General features: G+C 36.9%; 2 protein-coding genes and 1 long non-coding RNA gene across 4 annotated transcripts in view; 1 reads left to right on the forward strand and 2 right to left on the reverse strand.

Annotated features, from left to right (window-relative positions):
• Positions 1-15,607, reverse strand: part of tesk2 (testis associated actin remodelling kinase 2) — a 29,162-nt gene extending 13,555 nt beyond the window's left edge. The window contains exons 1-3 of one of the 2 annotated variants that reach the window (XM_055202096.2): positions 15,501-15,607; positions 11,181-11,483; positions 4,581-4,702 (exon numbers count right to left, since the gene is read on the reverse strand). In XM_055202096.2, coding sequence (XP_055058071.2) covers positions 4,581-4,702; positions 11,181-11,408 — 350 coding nt within the window. In that variant the 5' untranslated portion in view covers positions 11,409-11,483; positions 15,501-15,607. The other variant, XM_055202095.2, reaches the window with a different exon arrangement.
• Positions 15,608-16,275: 668 nt separating this feature from the next.
• Positions 16,276-23,290, forward strand: tmx3a (thioredoxin related transmembrane protein 3a). Its single transcript, XM_055202099.2, has 16 exons — positions 16,276-16,476; positions 16,570-16,627; positions 16,879-16,918; positions 17,008-17,131; positions 17,784-17,829; positions 17,960-18,040; positions 18,130-18,229; positions 18,396-18,473; positions 18,564-18,630; positions 20,818-20,916; positions 21,251-21,308; positions 21,415-21,468; positions 21,544-21,600; positions 21,717-21,846; positions 21,945-22,013; positions 22,223-23,290. The coding sequence occupies exons 1-16, from the start codon at positions 16,344-16,346 to the stop codon at positions 22,448-22,450; spliced, it is 1,422 nt and encodes a 473-aa protein (XP_055058074.2). The 5' UTR covers positions 16,276-16,343; the 3' UTR covers positions 22,451-23,290.
• Positions 18,969-20,594, reverse strand: LOC129442197 (uncharacterized). Its single transcript, XR_008643796.2, has 2 exons — positions 20,336-20,594; positions 18,969-19,810 (listed from the first exon to the last, which is right to left on the reverse strand). It is a non-coding gene; the product is annotated as an uncharacterized lncRNA (long non-coding RNA).
• Positions 23,291-23,757: the final 467 nt, after the last annotated feature.

Consider the following 23,757-nt stretch of genomic DNA (forward strand, 5'->3'; position numbering starts at 1 on the left):
TATAGTTAACTTCTACATCACTACCCGCTTTTGTACAACGAGTGCAAACATGACATTTTTATGATCTACAGAAGAAAAACAAAATTCTATAATTTGAAATTGAATTGGACATACAATGACAGCTGCTCTCGTAGCTCTCATACGGAGACCCAAGTCACTACTATGGTAACTAATGCAGATATTTTTACGGTTTAAACTGCTTGAACAAACAGATTCAATAGCAAAGAGTCCTAAAAGAGCAATTAAAAAAAATTAACATCAATCTTAAACTGGTGGTCTTCTTCCTCTGCTTACAGTTTTTCTGCTTACAAACTACGCCATGTAAATTTCAAATTTCCCTTGGCGCAAGCGCACCTGGCTTTTTAAAGGGGATGAGCATAGAGACTCTCAACGGTTTATTATTGTTACGCCCAAAACACACCCATTACGAGAATAGGAACAACCCTTTTAGACTGTGCATCGACCATTTTTTCCGTCTTCAAGTTAGCAAAAGTGAATTCAAACACAACCTTTTAGACTGTGTGCCAGGCGAAAAGACCATTTTTCCGTCTTTAAACTAGCAAAAGTGGATTCGGACACACCTTGTGGCGTGCGCTTTAGACCACGCACTAAGATAGTTAAAATACTAATTTGTTCGCAGCCACAATACAAACATATCAATGTCTCTAAACGTTTTTCCCTACAGACTCTAAGCATGGCTTTTATTGTGGCTTTGTTTTAAGATTTCTTTAACAAAGACCACCCTTAGCTCTCTCCTGTCTGCATTATAGTCTCTCCACCCCATCAACACAATGCAACAATGGAGAAACTAAGATACACACAGCGTCATGGTCTCTCTCGCTTTAATCCACCCACAAACTCAAATTCTGCTGTAAACACCAAGCCAAGCACCACAAAAATAGAAGGAATACCAGATGTATTTAGAAAGACACAAATGTGCATAACACTGCTTGTAATACAACTACATGGCCATTCTAGGTTGCCTGCTGGTAAACATTTTATCTGATGACAAACACATTTTATTTTAGATTTTATTGTATTTTATGATTGTTACAGTACTTTGTTCAGCATATGGGGTGGTCACACTAGACTTTGAGCATGCAAATATTTTTAGGGGGTTGCTGCAAATATGGGTGGGGAGTGCTTCTTCCATCTTTGCTTTTTTTAGTAGAAAGAAACGTCCCACCTTGACATACTGACTTTCTAGTGGTCACGTCTTTGCAGGTCAAAATTGACCACACTTGAACTTTGGTACACAACGAAATATCTTCACACGCGCTTGCACTTTCAGTCTGATGCATTTGCATGCATATGAATAGATGAAAACTTTGTGACCGCATTTTAATTCGGCTTATTACTATTCTGACAAAAAGCAAGGCACCCAACCATAGCAGGGAGTTCAGCTTGGAGTGAGATCTACCAAAGGGAAAGGTTGCATAGAGGGTTGGCATTTTGGGGTGGTTATTAACTCTTTCACTGCCATTGACGAGTTTTCTTGTCATTTAAAACATTTCCCTGCCAATGACGCTTTCCTGACGAGTTTTTACGGTAATCTAAAATTCCGCAATTACCCACTTTACCACTACTTACCAAATTTATAAAAAACTGAAGCAAAAACAAAGTTTTCAACATTTAAAATTCCATGTATGTTTTGATAAGCATTTTGAATCCGATCTCTAACAAAATTCCTTTACAAAAAAGCATATATTTCAGCTTTTTGCTCAAAATGTGTTATTTTTGAAGAAACCTACCTATATTTAAGAGGTTATAAAAGAGAACAAATATATAGGATAAAACTTTTTTTTGTCAGTTTTGTTTGTTTGAAAGCAGAGGGTTTGTTCTTTCATGTGATATATTTGTATGTTTATATATTTATAGAAGAAGTTTTCCTAGAAGGTATTTTTTGAAACTTTTGTGGAAAAAAAATGCTGGCGGGCAACTAAAAAAAAAATGTAGTAAATGATTATTGAAGAATTCAAATATTATATACGTTCTTATATAGTTCTAAAGTAACCATTTGCCAAACAACTTATTTTATAATAGTGTGGATTTTTTGATATTTCTGTGAAAAATCTATGGAAAAAAAGGTTTACAAATATAAATCAAATTAGATTTTATAAATTAAATCGAAATAATAGCTTTTTCTGGGTTTATAGTCCTGACCTTATAGTCTCTGTTATTGTTTTATCCCATTCGATTACATTTCCTCCAGAAAAAAAGCCCAAAAAGTTCTTAAAATCTAATGAATACTGGTCTCTGTAAAATATAACTGCAGATGACAGCAGATTTGATTAAGTTCATCCAGTTCATCTATTGTTTATAGATGTCAAATATCAAATAGTTTTTACTCTCTTTTATTAAATGCGGTCACAGCAAACATTATGCAGGATTAAAGTGCTCACAAACACGCACACGTGGGGGTACTCACTGAATAATATTATTTAAATTTTATGAAAATTATTTTACATTTATTATTTGGATATTTAAATCTGCAGGAATGGTCCAACATTATACATAAACATTATCTGAGTCCATGCTCTGTTTTAGCCCCAGGTAATCTCACCTGACAAAACTCACTAGCTTAATTTAGCTGATATGAAGAACTAAGACAATGTTTTTTTTTTCAAGGAAAACGATCTCAATGAAATCTACACTCAGGATGTAGTTTCAGTCCATGCATTGTTAATGGATTTCTGACCTGATTTCTGTGGAACGGATGAGGAAAGGTCATCCCTGCATTTCCATCACAAAGTAAAACAAAAGATTCAAATCAAGAGCCTCACTCTTTAAAAGACTGCATTAATTTTGTATTGCTGGCAGCACATAAAGGGAGACGCACTCCCTGTTCAAAGAAAATCTAATATTGATATTAAGCTACATCAGCCACTGCTTTACATGAATGTTGAAAACACATGTTAATTTCTTACAAGTTTGTTAAATTTCCTTTTAATGGCACCAGTTCCTTAGTTTCTTATTAGCATAAACCACAACTGCAAAAAAGCAATAAAACCACCAACTACATAAAATAACCACACCGAAACACTATCTCCACAACAAAGCCATAGGCAAAAATTTGGCATTACTGTGGCCTGGCTTTTTCTTTTAATAAAATCGTTAAAAAAAGCTGATGGTGTTATGGAATGAGCATATGTCACAGGCATTAAATTTCTACCATAAGTAAATTTTTGAAAGTGGGTTTTACTATAGAAAGGGCGCAAGACTTGGCCTTAAAGTCCCTATGAAATCAAAATTAACCTTCTTTTCCTTGCAGTATAAATATGTTAGGCGTAAGAATATATATATAAACTGGTGCATTCCAAAACAGTAAGAAATTCACATACAAAATACATAAGTATTCAAAAACCTACAGTTTGGCTAAAAGTCGGGGATTGGAAATGGCACATAGGGGTCATGCACACCAAAGCTTTTACGCCCGCGGCCGGCGCATGTTTTCAATTGTTTCCAATGGAAGCGCTGCGTTTTTTCCGTGCTCGGCGCTGAGCGTCGAGAGTTGAAAGAGATTTAACTTTGGGTGAAAAGCTCCGCTCGTCAATGTCAGTTCTCACACGGCCGTCCAATCACAGTGGAGGCGGGGCGGAACAAGTATAACAACAACCAACCAGCTCACAGCTCAATTATTACAGCTACTAAACCTTTCGGCTAAAGAAAGCTGCCGCTCAGCTGAAAAAACTGCTGGCAATTGGTGTCCTCCAGGTGTTTTCAGCTGGGTTTAAAAGCTTTGGTTTGCACAATCCCATAGTGTTTATAGGGGATAAGCAAGGGGCAACCTTCTGGTCTCTCTCTCTTGAAGCCAACACGGAAGTGACTTAAACTGCAATTCATCGACTGGCCGCTAGATACTGGCTCCAAACGGGAGTCATTCCCATAGACCCCCCCCAATGTAAAAACGGCCAACTTTACAGCAAAAATAAATGTTTATAGCCAGGTACAATTTTTTTTGTCTTATATAGCTTATTGTTCCCTTACTGACAACTGTGAGGAGGTGAATATTTTTCGTATTGATAAGGCAGAAAAGATATTAACTCCGGTCAGCATTGCATTGTGAGCTAATCTTCAAAACATGGTAAAGAGCGTCATATTTCCGGCTGACCTCAGAAGTATTAAGGCCAATCACTATGTCTGGACAATCGGAGAACTCTGCACTTTTTCAGAACTTTGTAAAAAAATCGATGTGTTTGAGAAAGGCAGGGATTAATGGAGGAACATTAATGTATGGTTGTGGAAAATAATGCGTTTTTTAACCATAAACCACACAAACACATTGTATTATACCAAATTCACAAAATATTGTTGTTTTTTAGCAATCTAATAAGTGCGAGGGGGGAGCTAAGGGCTTCTTGATAGTTCCAGACTGACTTCCTGTTTCAATTAAAAGTATGTCACCACATCAAACAATGCTGTGCATTCCAAGGCACTTGAATGGACCAATTAAAAAGATTTATAGAAAAACAATGCTTCAATAGATTTACAGAGAAGTGACAATACACAGAAAGAAAGAGAGAACATTACTTACTCTTTATGTATATATTAAAAAAGGTGTTCTACTGAACTATGCAAACCTGAGAATGTTGGGGTGGGAGAGTCTGTTCATAAGCTGAACCTCGCGCAGCATGTTGGCACGATTACTGCTCAGGGTGTTCATCTTTAGAGCCATGACCTGACCCGAGGCTCTGTGACGCACCTAAAACACATGAACCACAAGGCATTAATAATAATTCGGTGTCATTCTAAAAGCTTAATGAAAAAAAAAAACACAAACCTAATCATTCAAGTTCTTATATGCATACATAATGCAAATGCATCTTATAAATTAGGGATGGGACGGTATGAAAATTTCATATCATGATTATAGTGACCAAAGTTATCACGGTTATCAATATTATCATGGTTTTGTTAAAATGAGATGGAAATGTTCAAAAAGAACTGATACACACACTGTAAACATTTCAACATTTTTTTATCACAATTTAATATTTCATGTGGTAAAAAAAATAAATCTGTCTAATAAGTTTACCGTGAATGAATACAATACTTTATCCCTTAAATGCCTTCTTGTGCAAAAAACTATGTTGCATGTGCGCGCCTGCGTCAAACTGATTCTGGCTGGACAGGATTTAACTCGAGTTTTTAAAGTCATGGTAATCAAACACGGTTGTAATGATAACTTATTTTTAAACGATAATACTAACCGTCAGGACATGTTATCGTGGTTAATCGTGAAACCGCTTATCGTCCAATCCCTAATATAAATAAATAAAAACAATGCTACAGCGCATCTCAGCCCATTTTTCACATGCTATGATGCTATATTTTAAAGAATTGTTCGTAACAGAGTGCTATTATGCAATTGTACAACATTTTTATGTTGTTGTTTCTTGAGTGCATTTCAGAAATGACCCACACCTTACCATAACCTTGTACATTAGCTTCACAGGTGTCAAAAGAAACAATGCAATGTTATAAAATCAGGGCTTCTCAAACCCATCCTTGGATAACCCCAAGTCCTGCACATTTTATGTCATCTGACACACCAAATATTGACAAATATTTCACCCAATAAATCAGATAAAAACTTAAATATCTACTCAATTAGATTTTTCACTTAAAGGTGGAGTCCATGATGTTTGAAAGCCAATGTTGATATTTGAAATCACTTAAACAAACACGCCCCTAAATTCCAGGAGAGAAAGAAAAAATAAAACCTATAACATTAGACCAGCACTAGCACTTAGGGGAATACTTTTGGCAAAAAAGTCTAAAGATAATTGTAAAACAACCAATGTATATTTTACCACAAGGTGAAGAAAAGAAAGAGAGGAACACTGCAAATAAGAAGGTCAGTTAGACATTTCACAACATCTCTAAAATCTGCTTTTGCAGAACTGTTTCTTAGTTTCCCCTTTCGTCTAGCTGCCCAATAAAGAGTCATTCAGGAAAGAAATAACAACCACAGGATGTTTTCACGAGTGACAAAATCTCCAAAATGCTGACTTTCTAAAACTTTATGCAAAGATGGAAAATAGACACAGCTTAGGAATAAAAAAATGGAAATCTGTTGTTAACATTTGCGACCCCCAATCATACAGCCATAGCAAATACTTGATGCTAACATAACCAGGTGATATAAAATACAATCAATGTGTCAATTCCCGTTTTGGAAACCTTCCCATTATCCCCTCCTGTTCTGTTATCCCCACCTGCAGTGAGAGCCGCCTGCTAGACATGGACCCAGATGCTGCATCCTCAATACAACCCAAACTAACAATCTGTTCTGCTATTATCAGCTCAGCTTGTCGTCAAATCAGCTCGTCTCCATGCAACAAATCCAGTGTCTTAAGGAAATATTACAGTTCCGCAAATGAAGACGGATTAGAAGATTACGCAATAAAATTATTTAGGGATTCTCTGCCTTGTAGTGGGGGTGTTCAAGATATTTGTTCAAGCTCCTGATGTGGGTATAGATTCGTAAGTCATTTGTTCCAATCAACAGGAAAAGGCCATTGATGCATTAGCTTCCCAGACATGTTCACAAAGAAACAGCAAACACAGTTGGCATTTGGCTCATTGCATTACCCCTACACGAGCCACATGCAGACACCCCCTGCCTGTCACCCTAAAGCTATACACTCCTAAATCTTAGCTACCTGTGTGGGGACAAGAGAAATAGCATAACAGATATTCTCATACAGGATAGGGCTGCACGATTTGGGTTATTTTTCCCATGGCGGTTATTGATGCTAATATTGCGATGTGCGATTATACTAAATGGTATCATGAGTCAACTTGATGGGTTTTAAGGGAAATTCACACACAGTTTAGCTAAAATGTGTATTTGTAAAACTAGAAATGTTTTCGTATTGCCACATGATGTAGCAACTGCTCAGTGTCAGTAATCCTAAATCCAAACTACCGCCATACAACAGACATAGAGTTTTTTTTAGCTACCAGATCACTGTCAACCTCCTCTGCATCCATCTTCGCTCTGGTATAAGTGACGGCGCACACCACACACGTGCATGCCACACGTGCACTGCCTTTTTTGTTCGTTTTTCTTTCTTTTTTAAACAGCAAGGAAAATCATCAAACTGTTATCAGAAATTTGTGTTAACAAGTCCACACATTTATTTATTTAATATAATTGCAACATTTTGCTGTCATATAATCGCACAGGCTGACATCGCGATTGCAATGCGATTAATTGTGCAGCACTAATACAGGATATGCTGTATATTCAAAACAATAAAATCTTTGACATGTAAATAAATATTTCCCAAGTAATTGGGTTCTGGGTTACAAACAAAAAAGTCTGACATGGCTCTACAATTAGTTACTTATAAAATAGCAATTTACATGATGAGTTTAAAGTTCTCCAAAGGTCTGAGCATTTGCATATCTCTTTTTTATATATAAAAAAGGCTATACCTGACAATGCTTCTTGAAAAACACCTAGATGCTGGAGGCTGTAAAGAAAGATTCATTGCTATCAGACCTGCAAAAACAAATCTGTGTGCACGAAGCACCTAAACATAGTATGGTTTGTGTTATCTTGTTGTCAATTTGCCATATTTGAATTACATTACAGATTATATTTTTGGAAACTAATATCTTGTTTATTGTAAGAATGTGTGAAAGAGCTGACTGCTATAATAGAGGAACTGATAATGGGCAGCATGCTGCGACACTGTTTTCTCTTAGGGCTTTTCTGATCTCCACATTTTTATTGAGTTATTCAGTGAATATAAACCCCTAGAGCCTACTGTACTATTGATGCTTAGCATCATTGGTCGTATTTGATTCAATACAATGTTAGAATCATCAGGATATAAAGATGCATGGAATGGCAAACTAGATTTAAAAAAAATGTTAAGCCACTTACTTAAATCAACACAGTAAAGCAAGAGGTTCAGGAATCGCAACTCTCTAACATGACACTGTTTCACATTTCCTTCACATTTCCTAACAAACAGTCTTTTGTTTTCTAGCAGAGATATGTCAAACAGGACCATAAATAGCACTTAGTGAGAACTGTGAAGATACTGGTAATTAAGCCACTTAACCACCAGCATGCTACTATCGCTGTAAGATGATGTCGCTGAAAAACCACTATATCTATAAGAGGGTTGATAAATAGAATTTACTGTCACAAAAACCAAAAGCTACTTTGAGCAAAAACGTGTAGGGGTCTAATAAAAACAATCATTTAAAGAAAGCGACAATCGTTTAAAAATAGAAAAAATTAAACCAATACATAAAAATGACATGAAAAGACACGTGGTATTAAAGGAATAGTCTAATCGTTTCCAATATTAAAATATGTTATTACCTTAACTAAGAACTGTTGATACATCCCTCTATCATCTGTGTGCGTGCACGTAAGCGCTGGAGCGCGCTGCGACGCTTCGATAGCATTTAGCTTAGCCCCATTCATTCAATGGTACCATTTAGAGATAAAGTTAGAAGTGACCAAACACATCAACGTTTTTCCTATTTAAGACGAGTAGTTATACGAGCAAGTTTGGTGGTACAAAATAAAACGTAGCGCTTTTCTAAGCGGATTTAAAAGAGGAACTATATTTTATGGCATAATAGCACTTTTGGGAGTACTTCGACTCGGCGCAGTAACACCCTCCCTCTCCCATTATGAGAGTGAGAAGGGGAGCGGACTTTTCAGGCGAGTCGAAGCACTCCCAAAAGCGCCACCACGCCACAAAATACAGTTCCTCTCCCAAATCCGCCCAGAAAAGCGCCACGCTCTACCCTGTACCACCAAACTTGCTCATATAACTACTCGTCTTAAATAGGAAGAACGTTGCGGTGTTTGGTCACTTCTAACTTTCATTCAATGGTACCATTTAGAGATAATGGGGCTAAGCTAAATGCTATCGAAGCGTCACAGCGCGCTCCAGCGCTTACGTGCACGCACACAGATGATAGAGGGATGTATCAACAATTCTTAGTTAAGGTAATAACATATTTTAATATTGAAAATGAGTAGACTATTCCTTTAAGTGAACGGAAAGGACTGGCATGTGTTTCCCATACATTGATTTATTCGTGGCAGCCTGCCACGGCATCACATTGGCTGCCACAAAAAGATTTTTCATGATTCCCATTTACATTTTTATATCACTATTTAAAACTGCTTAATTCATTGTTGCGAGCGCTCAGCGTGCCTTCCTCCCCTCTCTCTCATGTTGCGAGCAGCACCTCGACAGCACACGCCTTTCTGTCACATGACAGAAGTTGGCAGTGTTTTCAATGTGCGTTCCTCCATAAACGGTCTTTTTCATGTACATGTCAACTGTCATGAATGTTACTGACAGAAAATATGGCTGATACCCCATCCCTATGATGCGGTATGCCAGCGCACATGTTCTGTAGTATGTGTAACAGCAACAGTGTATTCTCTCATATTTCTGAATTTGCCCTAATTGTCTGCGCTATACACAATATAGTTTTATTGTATCTCACATTCAAAAAAAAAAAAAGGGCTCATAACACAACAACACTGATGAGAAGAGCAACCGCACTAAGGCTTCAGTGTAAATGCATGGTGATTTTGTCAGACGATGTCACGTTTATAAATCAGGATTTTAGCAGCAACGAGAAACAGCTGTTTGGATTAAACGCGAGGTGTTACTGGTTCGTGTTTGGTCACTATTTTATAGTCTACCCGTTTAATGTCTGACAACAGAACAGATAATAGGGTCTCACGATTCTCCATATCCTCGATTCGATTACATTTTCGATTCTAAGGTCACGATTCGATTCCCAGTTTTTTTACCTTCTTTTTTTGAAAGCACAATGCCATGTTTAGACTAGACTTTTATGAAATATAATATCTGACCTTGAACCCGGAGATGCCCTGCCATGTTAGTTGTGCTGCCCGTGGAAAAATATGTTACACGCACACCCGATAAAACAAAACTTCCGGTCAGATGAACATTTCTGTCAGTACTTTGCACTTTGTCATTTAAACGCGAGCGGGAGTAATGATGAGTTTATATAGACGCAAACTTATATTATGTCGGAGTCAGCTGCTTGTGTTGTAAGTAAACATGCTGCACAGTGTTTTGTACATGAATATGTTAGAGCTTTCTCTGAATCTTCACCGCAATTGATGAAATAAGATCACGCAACTTTCACACGCTTGCAAAATGAAACTGCGAAGATTAGACGATTTAGTTTTATCAATGAAAGGCTAAAAATAGAGCTATACACCGTGTGTTCGCGCCTGAAGTCAGAAAAGATGTAAAACATTGTGTTCAGCACCTTAGATTAGATAAATGGGTGGAGAGAAGGCGGTCTCCTGTGACCATTCAAACACATTCAACCACATGTGCGTTTACACTACAACAGGGGTGCCCAACCCTGCTCCTGGAGGGCTACCATCCTGTAGACTTTAGTTCCAACCCAGCTCCAACACACCAATATTATTCTAGTCTTCTATTACCACTCCTATGCAGGCAACATAAAAGTTTAGTTTTTTTCTCACCCTTTCAAATTTCCTCAGAAAATCTCCATTCCATCTAACCCGTATGACTCAACAACTCAAGCTGAATCATAAAAAGAATGACTCTTATCTTCCTGACCAACCACCCTACAAACAAACAAAATCCACCCTACAATAAAACAAAATCCACCCGGACCCACTCCTTTTTTAATCCCCATTAAACCAAAGCAGTCTCATTAGACAGACTGCTTTACTTTTTTATCAATGTGAGGTCATACTGATACAGCCCCACCCACAGCCACTGACTGACATTCCTGCATTACCATAGTTTCCACCCTGAACAAGTTGTACACTGTACTCCATATCTTATTACTGAGATACTATTGTCTCACACTGTATTCACAGGAATCTGATCAATATCAACTGAAAGTGCAAAGGTACACAGACGAAAACACCATGTTTTTGCTCACACCCAAATAGAGGCATTTTGTACTTGATCTAATAAATGACGTGTGGTATTTTTAGCTGAAACTTAAAGACACATTCCTGGCACACCTGAGACTTATATTACATCTTGTAAAAACTAACATAATAGGTGCCCTTTAATGTTTGTTCAGAGTTTAATGGCTTCAATCTCTGTGATATTCCTCATTTGGCTAGGATAGTATCAAAAGTATCATTTGTTGTCATCAAGCAACCATCTTACCTTGTAGACTTCTGAAAAAAACCCAGACCCAATCCATTCACAGACAAAGTCATCAAGTCGGGTTAAGCAAGAAAAGGCACTGATGAGGGCCCGATAGGAAGAGGGACACACTCTGTCCAGCTGTCCCGGACCAGTTTCTGCTGCTCCTCCTCCTCCGCCATCGAGGTCCTCCAACCGATCCGGTCGTGTGGGGAACCCAGCAATGGAGTTGCGTTTGCTCCGCTCCATTGCTACAGGTGCACAACTAATGTGGTGGAGTGCAACGCAGTCACTTGTTCACATCTTTGAATGTCCTTTCCAGACCTAGCGGGGAACAAAAAACATATACCATGTTAACTGTGGGATGTATGTAATAAGCTAGTTTCAAAATCACTGTATAGTTGACTTCTTGTGTAAATTTAAAGCGGTCAATGATCTTGAGCAGAACCATTGCTTTCAATCAATGTACAAATATGCAGTGCATTAACAGATAACCTCTTAAAAATCTTTTAGAAAAAAACAAAACCAGACTTGATGGGGTAACCCATAACTCTGTTCATAATGACAATTTTTCTAATTAGCCATTAGTTACAATGAAGTAAAGTAGAAGTAAGGGTTAAACACACCTGTCAAACAATAAAGAAGGAATTTATCATCCACAAGAGGAACATACACGCAACACAGAGCCAAAGTTCAGAGAAGCACAACACACATTAAAATACTAATAATGACAACTGCAATGAAAAGAAATCAGCTAGCCTACATTCTCTGCTTCATTTCTTAGTTAAAAAACACAGAATTAAGCCATGCACACTCATTTCCCCTTACTCAACATAGAAAAACAGAGAAACTGTACCTTCAACACTCAATATGTCAAGGACAAGTTTGGTATTTTACACTTAAAGTCCTGTTTTCAGATTGTTTATGATGAAATAGAACGGTTTTGACTGAAATTTGGACATATGATGCTGGCCCGAGAATTTTCGGGTGTATTACCCCCGCCTCTACAATGGCTGCATAGGTGCACAGGAACAATCCTTCCTAAAATGCATTAAACTTTCGTTTACAAAGACGTGAAACTCACCGAGTGGTCAGGGGTGTTCACTGATATGCTCACACAAAAATCGCAGCAAAAGATGCTTTCCAGCAGGTTTTATCATAGTTTTTGTCCAGCTCCATTGACTTTTATTAGATGTGCTGTGAGGTACGGTATTACTCCGCGCCGGGAACATTGCTTGTATTATTGCAATTGGCAAAGGTGGATTATCGCCACCAACTGGGCTGGAGTGTCTATTATTCAAGCTCTCAACGGAAGAATATACGGGTGTGAGGCGTTTGGAAACATAGGTCCACAAGTTAACAACGAATGGTAAAACACCTGTTGGAAAGCATCTCTTGGAGCGATTGAACACCCCTGACCACACTAGGGCTGGGTATTGGCAAGGGCCTCCCGGTACGATACGTATCACCATACATGGGTCATGATGCGATACATAGCACGATACAATACAATTCGTTGCATGTTGCGATACATTGCAATACCTTTTCTTTTTTTATCAAAAATAGAGCTGAACACCTGCAGCTCTTTGAACGAGAATTTTCTGCCATTTTTTCACTTCCTCTAATTTCTGAGACATCGGCCGAATATGGCAGACAATTGGACAGTGACAACTACAGCAGCGGCAGAGGAGGTTGTTTGACGCAAACAGAGGGATTAGATTTTTTGTGTGCTTTTTTAATACCGATAGTAGAGATCGAAATACTGATACACTATTGCTATAGCTAACTATCACGATAGTTAGCTGTATTGATATTTTTGCAGAGCCCTAGACCAAACGGTGAGTTTCACGTCTTTGTAAACGAAAGTTTAATGCATTTTAGGAAGGATTGTTCCAGTGCACCTAGGCAGCCATTGTAGAGGTAGTTGGTGATACAACAGAAACCGAAAATTCTCGGGCCAGCATCATATGTCCAAATTTCAGTCAAAACCGTTCTATTTAATCATAAACAATCTGAAAACAGAGCTTTAAGTGTAAAATACCGAACTTGTCTTTTAAGCTTTACATAAAATAGGGGGTAAACATAACACAAAACTGTGGCAGTATCTAAACACTGCCCTGCTTCCATTCTTGCCATGCCGCACCCGTATAATTTTTTTTTTAAAAGACCAAACATTTATGCAGACCCTATGTCGCTTAACACAGTGGTTCCCAAACTTTTTCAGCGTGCGGCCCCCTTTGTGTACAGTGCATTCCTTCGCGGCCCCCAAAGAACATTTGTGACAAAAAACTGTTCTAAAACTCAACATTTTAATAAACAAACATTAAATTATACAAAAAAGTAGTGCTTTGGGTTAGTAGCCGTATTTTTTGAGGTATTATTACACAGAATTCATGATAAATGAATGTATTTCATAAAATGTCATAAAACTGGGGCCCCCCTGGCACCATCTCGCGGCCCCCAGTTTGAAAACCACTGGCTTAACAGATGTCTCTCTTCACTAAAGTGTGCTATATCAACAAAGTCCATTTCTGTAGTATTCTAATATGTTACTAAAGCACAAGTCATATGTCAAACCTCTGATAAAAGTCCAAGTGAGCAGCCTTTCAGTTTCCACCTTAGAAAAAACACCACGCCATGAAATGAACAGTTAAAAACTTTGTGTGTGTGTATAAAAGAGTTTTATATAGTTTATAACAGCTTTGTTTACAACTTTAGTACCATCTATTCAAATACTGTCAAACTTCGCCCGAAATGATTAACCAAATTTGGAAAGCTGCCTTAAGGGCAGAAAAATGTGTCCAGCTTATAGTAATTTACAATCTAACCTCTACATAGGTCTTTAATTTCTCCAAAATAACACTTTAAATTCAAGCCAACAATATATTTAGTAGCTCCACCAAAACATCACAACAGTTTGCTGAATCCAAGCAATACAAAGTAATTGCCAATGGTTATTTTGATCCAACACTACTTCAATTTCTGACTCATGGTATCTACTGTAACAGCTAAGCAGCGCCTGCCAAAACAGCAAACAAATGACAAAGATTAACATGCATTCCAACAGAGGTTGTAATGCCTTAATTTCAGTCTAGGTCATAAGCATTTACAGGACTCATAGCCATAAGCAAAATCCCCACAGGACTTTAACATGTAAGCAATGTGATGAGCGTGCCTGACATACCAGAGATTTGATATTTAAGCGATGAGTACTTGACTACCTTGCATTTTTCTGCTCATACCCGAGATTTCTGAATGCATTTGAACTGACACACATTACAGTACGGTTTTAATGTCACAAATCCAAATATATTCAGATATAAAACAGATCATTTAACGTCACCATGCATTAAACATGAACGAACTCTGCAAGTGTTTTGATGTTGCACACAGCAGACCATCTTTAACTTTTGAAAATCTTGTAACCATGTTTACACGCTAGTCAGGAAGCGTAATATTTCACGCTTTTCAGCGTTACATGGTTACCAAGGAAGCCAACAGTAAGCTGACAAGAAAAACAACTCGGAAGTGCAAGTGTTGCAATCGGAGATCGCATTATTGATGTCGACCGAAAGTAAACCCTGTTGCTGCATCACTGTTGCCTGAGCTGCAAAACAATAAGCGACAGAATACAGCTGAGGATAGCGATCAGGTGCAACAGCATGCTGTCATTAAACTGTTACACATTATGCGGGTCCCAAAACGCTTTTTAATTGTTTACTGACACAAGCGCCTGCTTATCAAGTTACTTTATAGCCAAGCAAGGCAGCGAGAGCAATGCACTATATACCTAACAAAGTTTATTGTCTTACCTGGTAATCAGGATCGAAACTGAAGCTGTTGGTCGACAGGCCTCATTTAGTCCCATTGCATTTTGACCAAAACAGACGAGGCCCGTGCACTGTGATCCTTATATATATTTACATGCAGAGATATTAGCTTGTTTTGACCGAGCCTCAAGTGGGCTAAACTTGAACTCCTGCACGAATTAAACTGCGTGTAACGCTCCCGCGAGGTCCTTGAAACTTATTTTATGCACAGTATCATGAATTCTCGATTGAAACGCATAAGTGCTGAACATGCACAAGCACGCAACTGCGTATGTTTTGTCGCGCTGTCCACAAAAATGAAGTGGTCAAGAGAAGATAAACAACGCGCGAGATCTTTCTTTATCCTGTCAGGCTCAGCTGTTCATCCGGTTTGTATATCTCTGACTAATTTAACAACCAGTTAATCCCCAAATGCGTTATTTCCACTTAGGTGCGAGTAGAAATACAGTAAAGTAAATTCAAGAGACAGCCACTTCCATAACAGTTGCCTCTCCCCACGGACCAAACTTACGTTTTCATTTAATGGAGATGGATGTCTACGTCCGCCATACAGATACAAGAGACTTCTTAAACTGTATTATTTTGAACCAATCAGTGAGGAGGCGTATCACTATGGGCGGGTATTGTTGTTGATTGATGGGTCGTAGCACCAATCAAAATGTTACAGAGTGGAACCGTTGTCCAATGGTGTTTCTGAAGCTACGGCATAGTACGAACACTGAATATCCATAAACAACACAAATTAAAATTGTTAGCAGTCTTTAAGCATGTAATTGTATTTTACTTGTAATAAAATATTTAAAACGACAAAAATGTTAAAAACAAAATAACCGATATTAATTGTCCAAACAAAACAAGTACGAACGCACTATGGATCAGCTGTTTTGTTCGTAAGATTAATGTATTGTTACTTTGATTTTACCTTGTAATTTTACCACAGTTAAAAGGCTGCCTTTATATATATAAAACATTTATAAGAATATAATTATAGATTATAATGGCGCCATCTATTGGAAAACAAAGAAATGTCCATAAACAAGATTGAGGTAGGTCCAATAATAATAATAATAATAATAATAATAATAATAAATGTAGCTTGCACCTCTAAAACGTTACTGGTACAATGTAAAAATGTTGAATAAAATGTTGATATTTGCCCTATTTTTACATTTTGTTTCGTAACCATATTTAAATGTGTTCACTTAACTGTGTATTGGGACGCACAGCTAAATATGGCTATAAAATGAATCAGTTGAATAACAACTAGAAATAAAGTTGCTCAAATGAGAGACCTTCCATTCGTACAGAACCCTGAATTTGTGCCCTAATTCTGTAAATTCCTACCCTGGGGGCAATGGGGTTAATCTGGTATGGTCAGTCGGTCAGGAGCTTACTGCTTGATTATGTCACTAACCTCACTCTGCTGCTACGTGTAACCTTGCAGATACCTGACAGGATAACAGAAATGAGAAACGTAATACTTGCAGGTATTGTACGGCTTTTTGATCTCTAACATAAAACGTATAATTGCAATTAATTGATACTTTGTGTCGCTGCCATTGTCTCCTTAAACTTGAAAGCACTTCTGTCGTCGGTCGTGGCTTTGGTGACAGGATATGTGGAGGAACTCGATGAGAAGTATGTAATTCACATTATAAAGGGCACACACTATCTATCTATCTGTCTGTCTGTCTGTCTGTCTGTCCGTCCGTCCGTCCGTCCGTCTGTCTGTAGATGTTAGATATGTGTGTATGAATAAAGATAGATAGATAGATAGATAGATAGATAGATAGATAGATAGATAGATAGATAGATAGATAGATAGATAGATAGATAGATAGATAGATATTAATGTTTTATTGATTCCAACAAACAATAAACTTTTACAGGTTTAGTGAATATCGACAGAATGAATATTGGCTGGTGGAGGTAAGCGAGCATACAGATTTATTTATTCATTTTTGTATTATGTATACTTGTGTAATGCCAACTGTGTAAAATAATGTTTTCTATTGCAGTTTTATGCTCCATGGTGCGCATACTGTCACACATTCGAGCCAATATGGTATGAAGTCGGTGCAGAGCTAAAGAGTCTGGGCTCTCCTGTTAATGTTGGCAAGATTGATACCACAGTGCACACAAGTGGGTTAAATTCACATGACTGTGTGTATGTGTAGAAGCTTTAATTACATTGAATACATTTCTAAAATTATATTTAAGATCAGCAACAAGTGCGCGTGTGCCATAGCCCACTTGGTATTAAAATGTAAGCTGCTATAGCTTGGTTTATGGTAAGGCCACATCAGGCCATTGCTTAGCAACCATTGAGTATGCTACTTAAATGTCAGGATAGGCTTACCTGCTGTTTAATGGGATTAGTTAAGCAAGCTTCATGCTCCCATGAGAGTGAGTTTGTCGAAGTATAGAATTATTGCTTTGAGCAGTGTCTTGTTAATTACATGGCCATATGGCATACGTTGTATTTCCAGCAATTCTTTCAGTCATTGACATTTCTTTGGAATTAAGTTTATAAGTGCCATCACTGAGGCTGTATACACATAAGCCCTCTGAGTAAATAAAACGTAGCTCAAAAATTATGTTTTTACCCCTCCTCCTTTCACTGTGTGTGCTTCTGATATTACATAGAATAGACAAGTTCATGTTTCAGCAAACATCAAGGCATATTAATATGACTTAATTGTGATTTTTTTATAATTGACTAAATAAAACGGAAGTTACATAAACATTATTTTTAGCATATGTTGTTAATGTTTCTCTATTGCTTCTTCTTTAGGCATTGCTTCAGAGTTTAATATCCATGGATATCCAACCATAAAATTGTGAGTGTTTACAGAAGCTTCAATATGATCACAATGATTGGTACATAATCTAAATTTTTATATATAAAGAATTGTTCATGATGTTTTTTGACATTTGACCTATGTAATATTGCTACATTATTTTAATAAGCTTTAAAGGAGAGCTGTCTTTTGACTACAAAGGTCCACGAACAAAGGATGCTATTATTGAATTCACCAATAGAGTTGCAGGGTAATGCTTAAATGAATATCAACGTAATAAATTACCCTTTTGCCATAATTTGTATATACATTAGTATCTTACTTCGTCCTTTAATCTAGACCTGTGGTAAGACATCTTTCTAGTGTACAGTTGTTTCAGCATGTCATGAGTGCCCATGATCTCTTCTTTGTTTACATTGGTGGAAAGTCGCTTCTCAAGGTATAAATGCACACTTTTTTTACAGATGGCATAGATTTAGACATGTCCAGAGGTTTTTAACGTATTTATTCCCAAGTCAAGCAATGTTATACATATGCACATTGTACTTAAGAGGTCATGTGTACTGTGTTTGGTATTGAACTTCTACTTATTGTTTCTTATATAGGCAAAATACCACAAAGCTGCAACCGAGTATGTTATCTACACAAATTTTTTCTCTGCCTCTGTAGATGTTCTTCCAAAAGTAAGACCTTTCCCTTTCTTTAAGAAAACTAAACAGATGGTACTTCCTTTAACATCAACATATTAATCACATTATTTATTGTCATCACAGGCAGTGTCTTTGGAGGAAGTTCCTGTCATCGCTGTGTTTAAAGATGGGACCTACCACCTGTACAATGGTAAGATTACCCACAGTAATGCTTTATTTTATTGAGGGATACAGGCTTGTCACCAAGGGGGGGATTGTGGGGATGCTGCCCCCTAAATCCCCCCAGATGACAGAGCGTACCCCCCTAATCGTATGGTTGAACATTATTGTGCACTAAGCGTTCTCTTCTTCAGTATTTAAACCACAAGAAAGGAACTACTAAACTCTTTGAAAAAAGATCTTTAAAATATAATTTAGAACATTTAACGCATTATTACATTATGGTAAAACATCCCAAAAATAGACCCTGTATAGACTCACCTCATTATTTATTCAAATACAACAGCCAATGGCTAGTCTCCAGCAGCATACCTTTCAATACGTTTCTGTTTATTGAAATAAAAGAGTTTGGTTTTGGTATAATACATAGTAGATATAAATGATATAAGATGGCTATGCAGTAAGCATACAATGTTGTAGGGTTATATCTCATTATTCCTTCGGTGCAGATGCGCATTGAATGATAAAATTTTGGCGGTTCTGTGCCATCATTAGCTCATTTAGCTCATGTCTAAGAAAAACTTACTCGCAAAAATCTACATGGGAGAAAAAATAAAGTTCAAATGTGATTCTACTCTTGCGATTATTGGCGGAATTTACATCGTGTATAGACATAAGATATGTGTCTTGTTGTCGTTGTAGACTGGACAGTCTTGTGTTGGTCTATTCCAAATGGGTTTTACACTAGTTGTTGAGTCGGCGGGTCTGGAGGGATATCAGAAAATCACAGTCTCTCAGCGTCTTAGCTCTAGGCTGTTTCCCGTCATTGCCTCCTGAATGGTGCCGTTCCACTGGGGCACAGAGGGCAGGTGATAGTGGAATGCCAGGGCATCAAGGCACAGTGTTACCAGGAAAGGGCACCAGTAATGGGAATTAGGGAGGCGTGAAGAGCGGTGCAGGACCCTCAGTACAAAGACTAAACCGTGACAGTCGTGCATTCTCAGGGTGTTGGTCTGCTGCACCTCCGCACTGTTGAAGAAAGTCTTATGGAGCCAGTAGTTTAACAGTAATGGATCAGCACACTGGACCAGGACGTTGAACAGTGAGCTGTCAGATGAGTCGTCCATGATATGAATAGTTAGCACATCCATTAAGCCAGGTTAAAAAATTTTAACAGCAGCAGATGTTACGTACAGCATCTCCTAGATTGTCTAAAAGATATATCAGAATTTAAAAAAACTAAGTTATAAGATAGCCCACTATTCTTGTTTATTCACTGCTAAAAAATTCTTTTGTTGTGCCAACGTTATTAGAAATAATATATTTTTCACTGTAAACAGTCAGAACAAAAGCAGAGATAATATTGTGATCATCAAGTCATGTGTTTAACTCCTATTCAACGTGAAAATACGTAAATATGTAATACACAGTCCACACAAGCCCACTGTTGAGATGTTTCTGAATTGCTTTACTGAACTGCTGACATTATTTTCTCAAGAACTAGTGACATTCACTTTCCATTACAGGTATCAAATGACAAAGACAAACATACTTGTTAAAGCAACCCAAGTTTACTAACGATATTATTGTTAAGCTGAAAAAAAACCATCTTTCATAGCACACCAGTCAAAATGAAGGCACATTTCTATTTTCCCAGCATCATACAGTATAGGCAACTAAATAACTTTGGAGCTGGGATAAACATTACCTTAAAATAATATATTAGAAGTACTTACCAAAACTCAGCAAAGGTTCTTGCATGTATAAAAGAAACAAATGATAAGTTATAATATAAATGTTAAGGCATTCTTATTGCAGTAATGGGCTTCTTACTAGTTTAATCCAAATAGTGAAAACAGAAACATAATAAAGCGCTCCAGCTCTGATGTGTCAATTGACCTTTCTGAGGGTTTTGTCTATCATCCAACACCCACCCTTTAAGTCAACAGTTAGATGTGTGCATATTGTATAACCTGTTTTGCATAATTTTATGCAGTCAATAAATAGCAACACCTTGTCTGGTAATAAAAAGATAGTTCATTTTTATTTTCCTTTTTATTTTTTTAAAGAAAATATATAAAATATTTCTTAGTACTTTGCATCTAAATATTTCTTAGTACTTTGCATGTAAATGTTTCTTAGTACTTTGCATGTAACAGAATAGACTATTTAAATTATATTTAAAAAAAAACTCTTAATTTTTTTATCATTTACATAGAATTTCTTGACGGGAATTTGTCGTCCTGGATAAATCGAGAACGCTTTCCTTCATATTTCCAAATTGATAACTTCAGTCTCTACCAGATGGGAGAACTAAGTAAGACTGTTTTTCATTATCTTTCACCATGAGAGTGATTCTTACTGTTTAATTTATGTTTTACACTTTGCCTTTTTAATTAATTCTTTCAGTACGTATAATCCATTATAATTATCACTTCATTATTCTTCATTAACAGCATAATATGATTGCTAACTTTCTGCTACTAAATGATGAAACATAACTTTGACACTAACATGTATCTGTGAAATTAATTATTTGACAGATTGTGATTGTTTGAGCATTGGCATGCACTCATTATCTGTCTAACATGAAATGCATAGCAAACAGCAGTGCATAATATCTGTTTTACATATCTCACACTTTCTTACAGGTAAACTTGTTGCATTGGCAGTAGTAAATGAGACAAAGCCATCAGAAGAAAGCATTCGGTAAGAGACTACTGGTAACATAACATTATGGTATCCAACAGTAAACAATTGTGCCCAGAAGACCTCACAAAATACATTTTTCATACATTTTCTCCTTCTACTATAGTTACAAAACTCTGATGGAAAGGTTATCTACAGAATATAGAGATCTTTATAAAAAGTATGTAATAAATCCATAAAAATAAAATAAGTTTACAAAAACAATTAATGTTAAAGATGTGCTTTTATCTCATAGTGATTACCAGTTCGGTTATATAAATGACAATGAATACATCAATGGATTAATTATGGGGTAAGTTGAATTGACTACTTCAGCAGGTACACCCAAATTTAAATGTATATATTTTTAAAGGTGAATACCAAATACTCCACATGTTTTAAATATTGCTTTTGTTTTCATCTCCTTAGCGAAGTCAAGATGCCATCCATCATTGTACTGAACATGTCTATTGATGGATACTTCCTACCAGAAAGTAAGATTGAAACCATTGAGGATTTGCTTTATTTCCTAAATAGTATATCGGAGGGCAGAGCAAAGGTATGTAACAGTTAAGGAAATTTCCTTTCTGTCTTATCATTTTCTACTTGTATACACAATTGGATTCTAATCTAAATTATTTTCATTACCCAAATCAGTTACTCGGAGGAAATGGACTACTGCAGCAAACTAAAAGACATTTCTATAAAGCAAAGTTTATTGTGGTGGTAAGACTCACTTTCTTTGTTATTATACTGTAATAGATTCACTTTTATTTCGTGTTATCAATCCATTAACTTGCTTAAATATTTACGCCTGCTGTAAAACATAGGTTATGAAAACATAATGTTGATCACATGCTCATCAAATATTTACCTTAGGCTGACATTTAGATCCCTGTTTGTCCTAGTAACTAAAATACTTATTCCAATCGCAGACAATGTTCCAGACAGCTCCGGTCTTTTCCTGTTTTGTGTGTGGACTGCCGGTGGGTATAGTTGTATTGGTTATCTGGGGTACGTGTACCGCTGTACCAGCAGATGATGAGAGACCTGAGGAAGAGGCCCCGGCAGCCATAGGCAGTACTGCTTCTGATGGGAACAAGGCAGAAGTATTACAACATGAGAGCAGAGAAAAGACTTCAGAAGCAAAGAAAGAGGATTAACATGGACTAATAATATAGGATATGTTAATCTTTACAATGTTCTCTCCTTATAAATATTCAAACACACCTGCAGCCACGCAGCATTGTTATTGGTCTTCTAAATAACATAAATACACTTCTGTGTGACCTATTGTCCGATTCATGTTTTTAACTTTCCTTTGTTGTGTAAGTGTGTGTAAGAACATTTTAAAGGCGGAGTGCACAATGTTTGAAAAACGCTTTGGAAAAGGAGACGGGCCGACTACCAAAACACACTTATAGCCAATCAGCAGTAAGTAGCGTGTCTACTAACCGACATCCTTGCCGGGTTGCGTATGTGTGGGGCGGGTCTTTTAAAAGAAGGTCCAGATTCTATTGGGGTAGGGGCGTGTTTGTTTGGGTTATTTCAAATATCAACATTGGCTTTCAAACATTGTGCACTCCACCTTTAATGATATGCAAAAGGTACAAACCCCAAAGTAAACGATGACGTGAGTTATCGTCTTCAACGTAAATCTCTTTTCTTGGACTACAACAAACACACGGATTGTAGGCAACAGTTTACTTCCTGGGATTGTTGAAGACCGACATTATCATAATTCATTCTGCTTCAGACTCACAGGCTGTAAGTTAACTCCTGATAGCAACCGAATCTTTCAAACATGATAAGGAGTGTCACATTTCCGGCTAACGTCATAAGTTTTTAGGCCAATCACAACGTACAGATTAGACGGCCAATCAGGGACACAGAGCTTTTCAAATCCATATGTTTCAGGAAGAGAGTGAAATCTGGAGCTACAAAAATGTACAGTATGTGGAAAATAATGTGTTTTTTAACCATAAACCACGCAAACATGTTGTATACCAAATAAACAAAATAAAGTTTTTGTTAGCAATGAAATAGGTGCTCTTTAAAATATACTGAATGAAACAATACTTATATTGCATTATATGTACATTTTAATATTTTGTTGGAGCAGTTTTTATTCTTTTTAGGACAAGTATTAAAAGCAACATACTTATTTGTCATTTTTCTTCATATTAAAATTAAATATTAAATATTCTGACTGGTGCCCAAATTATATTAAATGAATATAAAACTGTAATTTGAGTTTAAATTGTTTTTTTTATTAATTATTGTAATAACACACACAATTATGTAAGTTTTGCTGTAATGAAACCATACATTATCTACCTACCACAGTGTATCTCAACCAGGAAGCCCCAACAAACATCCAAAGAGATTTCAATATATCTTACAAGATATAGTGTTTCTTCTTTTTTTATTAAGATATCTTTCTAGTTATCCCAAAACGTTGAGTGGATGG

This window comes from Misgurnus anguillicaudatus, chromosome 2 (assembly GCF_027580225.2).
Source record: "Misgurnus anguillicaudatus chromosome 2, ASM2758022v2, whole genome shotgun sequence".
NCBI lineage: Eukaryota > Metazoa > Chordata > Actinopteri > Cypriniformes > Cobitidae > Misgurnus > Misgurnus anguillicaudatus.